The sequence below is a fragment of the Poecilia latipinna genome, unplaced genomic scaffold, assembly GCF_001443285.1.
Source record: "Poecilia latipinna isolate Pla-1442-1.1 unplaced genomic scaffold, P_latipinna-1.0 Scaffold309, whole genome shotgun sequence".
NCBI classification, from domain to species: domain Eukaryota; kingdom Metazoa; phylum Chordata; class Actinopteri; order Cyprinodontiformes; family Poeciliidae; genus Poecilia; species Poecilia latipinna.
Window position 1 is genome coordinate 141197 of NW_015112925.1, and position 2539 is coordinate 143735.

The 2539-nt window shown below is 41.1% G+C and overlaps 1 protein-coding gene across 1 annotated transcript in view; it reads right to left on the bottom strand.

The window, feature by feature from the left end:
- The window catches only part of pkd1l1 (polycystin 1 like 1, transient receptor potential channel interacting), a 28953-nt gene that overhangs the window by 10447 nt on the left and 15967 nt on the right, over positions 1-2539 (bottom strand). The window contains exons 26-30 of the mRNA XM_015034697.1: positions 1933-2033; positions 1591-1789; positions 1395-1478; positions 1010-1217; positions 420-526 (exon numbers count right to left, since the gene is read on the bottom strand). Of these exons, the coding sequence (XP_014890183.1) occupies positions 420-526; positions 1010-1217; positions 1395-1478; positions 1591-1789; positions 1933-2033 (699 nt within the window). The remainder of the gene's footprint in view (positions 1-419; positions 527-1009; positions 1218-1394; positions 1479-1590; positions 1790-1932; positions 2034-2539) is intronic.

The following is a 2539-nucleotide window of genomic DNA, read 5'->3' on the forward strand; positions in this document are numbered from 1 at the left end:
TGTCGTTGGTCTATGTTGCATGTAGATGATGCATATGTAGATGTTGCATATGTCTATTTTGCATATGCGTTCGCTGCATATGTGTTTAATGCACATGTCTATGTTGCATATGTCTATGTTTTATATGCGTTCCTGCATGTGTTCGCTGCACATGTCTATGTCGCATATGCGTTTGCTGCATATGTGGTTCATACATCTACATATAAAACATAGACATATGCAACATCCACATATTCAGCAAACACATATGCAGCGAACGCATATGCAAAATAGACATATGCAACATCTACATATGCATCATCTACATGCAACATAGACCAACGACACATAGCAACGAGACATCTACACATATGACTTCTACTTATTTTTGACACAAATGGAACCCCATAGAGAAGACATAAAGGTGGAGAGGATTTCACCTTAGTATGAAGGTGTCTTTTGTGTTTCTTCTGAACAGAGTGCACCCTGGGACTTGAAGTTCTTTTGTTTGTGAGACGCCATCTTCACCATGCAGGACCATGTAAACCTAGGAAAGTTAGAAAACAGAAATGTTCTTGTTAAACTGTATTTTATTAGCTTATTTAATTGAGTCATATTTCTTACTTCCTTGTTTTGTTGCTGTGTTTGTCCCTTTTTTGTTGGTTTTTATCAAAACACAGGCCACTTTTGTAAATGAGATCTTGGATCTCAATGAGACAATTTGTATAAATAAAAGGCAAAAATAAAGAGTTGTATTTTTGGAGAGGCTGGGGGTATCTGTCAGGTGCATACAGCTGTTTCTTTTCTTATGCAATATGGCTTGTGTGTGTGTGATAAACAGTCTTCTAAATGCTTCCTAACTGATATTGTCTGTGGTAATGCAGAGCAATCTGAGGCATTTTTGCACGGAGGCAGTACAGGAGAAATTTAATCCAACACAAAAAGCCTGCAACCATCACAAAATCATTATTTGCAGATTAATGCAGAAAGACCACACAAAAGAAACGTTCGTGAGCACGGAAAGACTTACTTTTGCAGTCATACGGGACGCAGAGCAGAGACCAGTGTGAATGCAAACGGCGTAGAGGTACGGGTCTGCCGGATTGTTGTCAGGAAGAAAGTAGAGCCTCTGATTCTCCTTGGACAGAACATCAGCTCTCTGAGACCAGACCAGCCCCAGGATGTACAGGACCAGCAGGACGGCCAGAATAATGAGCACAACTGGATCACTGGATGCACTGGGAAATACAAAAAAGATGGCATGTTGCAGTGGAGTCCTGTAGTAAGGTTTTATTTTATATTTTCAAGATAAAACCCATTGTCTTTTCAAAAATATTAAAAATGAAACCCCAAAAGATCTAATTACACTCTTCTTTCTCGTGTGAAAATGAGGTGGAAACGAGGGAAGAGGTCACCTGAGGAAGGGATCCAGATCTCCTGTGACCTGGCTGATCTGAATCTGCTGCTGATACACAGTCAGTGGCCTCAGCTGGTAGCAACTAATATGAACAAAAACAACATGCAAATCAAAAGTTTTACCATGATGTCTTTTTAGACTATGTGGATGTGTTTGAATTCTGGAGGTCTGTCCACACACAGTCCACGCCTCACCTGCAGTTCACCGCAGAAGACGCGTCCGATTGGCGCGTCCTGCAGCCGCGGTGCGTCCAGACCCCCTGCTGTCCGTCCCAGGACAAACACAGACTGCTGTCCGCTGTCACGCTGTAGCTTATCTGTTCGCTTTGCAGCCTGCTTCTATGTAATCTTGCAAACTCGCCGTTCAGCAGCGCCATGTGGGCAACGCCCGCAGCTGGAAATTTCAGGAGATGATTTGTTTTTCATAGAGCAGGATTTCTAGTGAAGCCACAGCAATTCCAATCACACAGAGTTGTCCAGAAGAGGAAGCAGGCTAAAAGTTTTTATTAGAGGTACTCTAATAGAGAATCCTCTTACCACCGAGATAGGAAGGCGGCAGAGTTACACGCATGGTGTTTTGCTCCCACTGGTGAATCCTTTTCAGGTGGTGCATGTTGGGAGTTGGTCTCTCAAACATCCTGAAAAAAAAACAGCAATCATGATCTAGTTTTCTATTATTGTTGCCAATGAGATATTTTGTTATTTTTGTTGTATTTTATCCAGATTGGGTGGGATAGATCAACACAAAGTGGTGCATAAAACCACTTTGTGTTGCCTTGTTGCTGAAAATGTTCTATATGAGTAAAATTACCTTTTACCTTTAAGTGAAAGAATAAATGATGCTTTTTCAGTTTTAATCCTGGGAGAAAACGTGAGGCTACAAAAGACTTAAGAGTGGGGTGGAACTTGACCAAGTGGCCCAGTTAAAGTTCAGACCTAAATTCAACTAAGAATCTAGAGCAACACTTAAAAAATTTGGTACTAAAATGTTCATTAATCAACATTTTTTATTTATTTATGTTTTTACATTGAAGACTGGCGCAAGAATTTTAATGCTTTCGGACATTTCTTTCTTTCACAATACTGGATTTTAACATTACAAAATGTGGGGGGGGGGGGGGTGGGGGGGGGGGCGTTTTTGTGG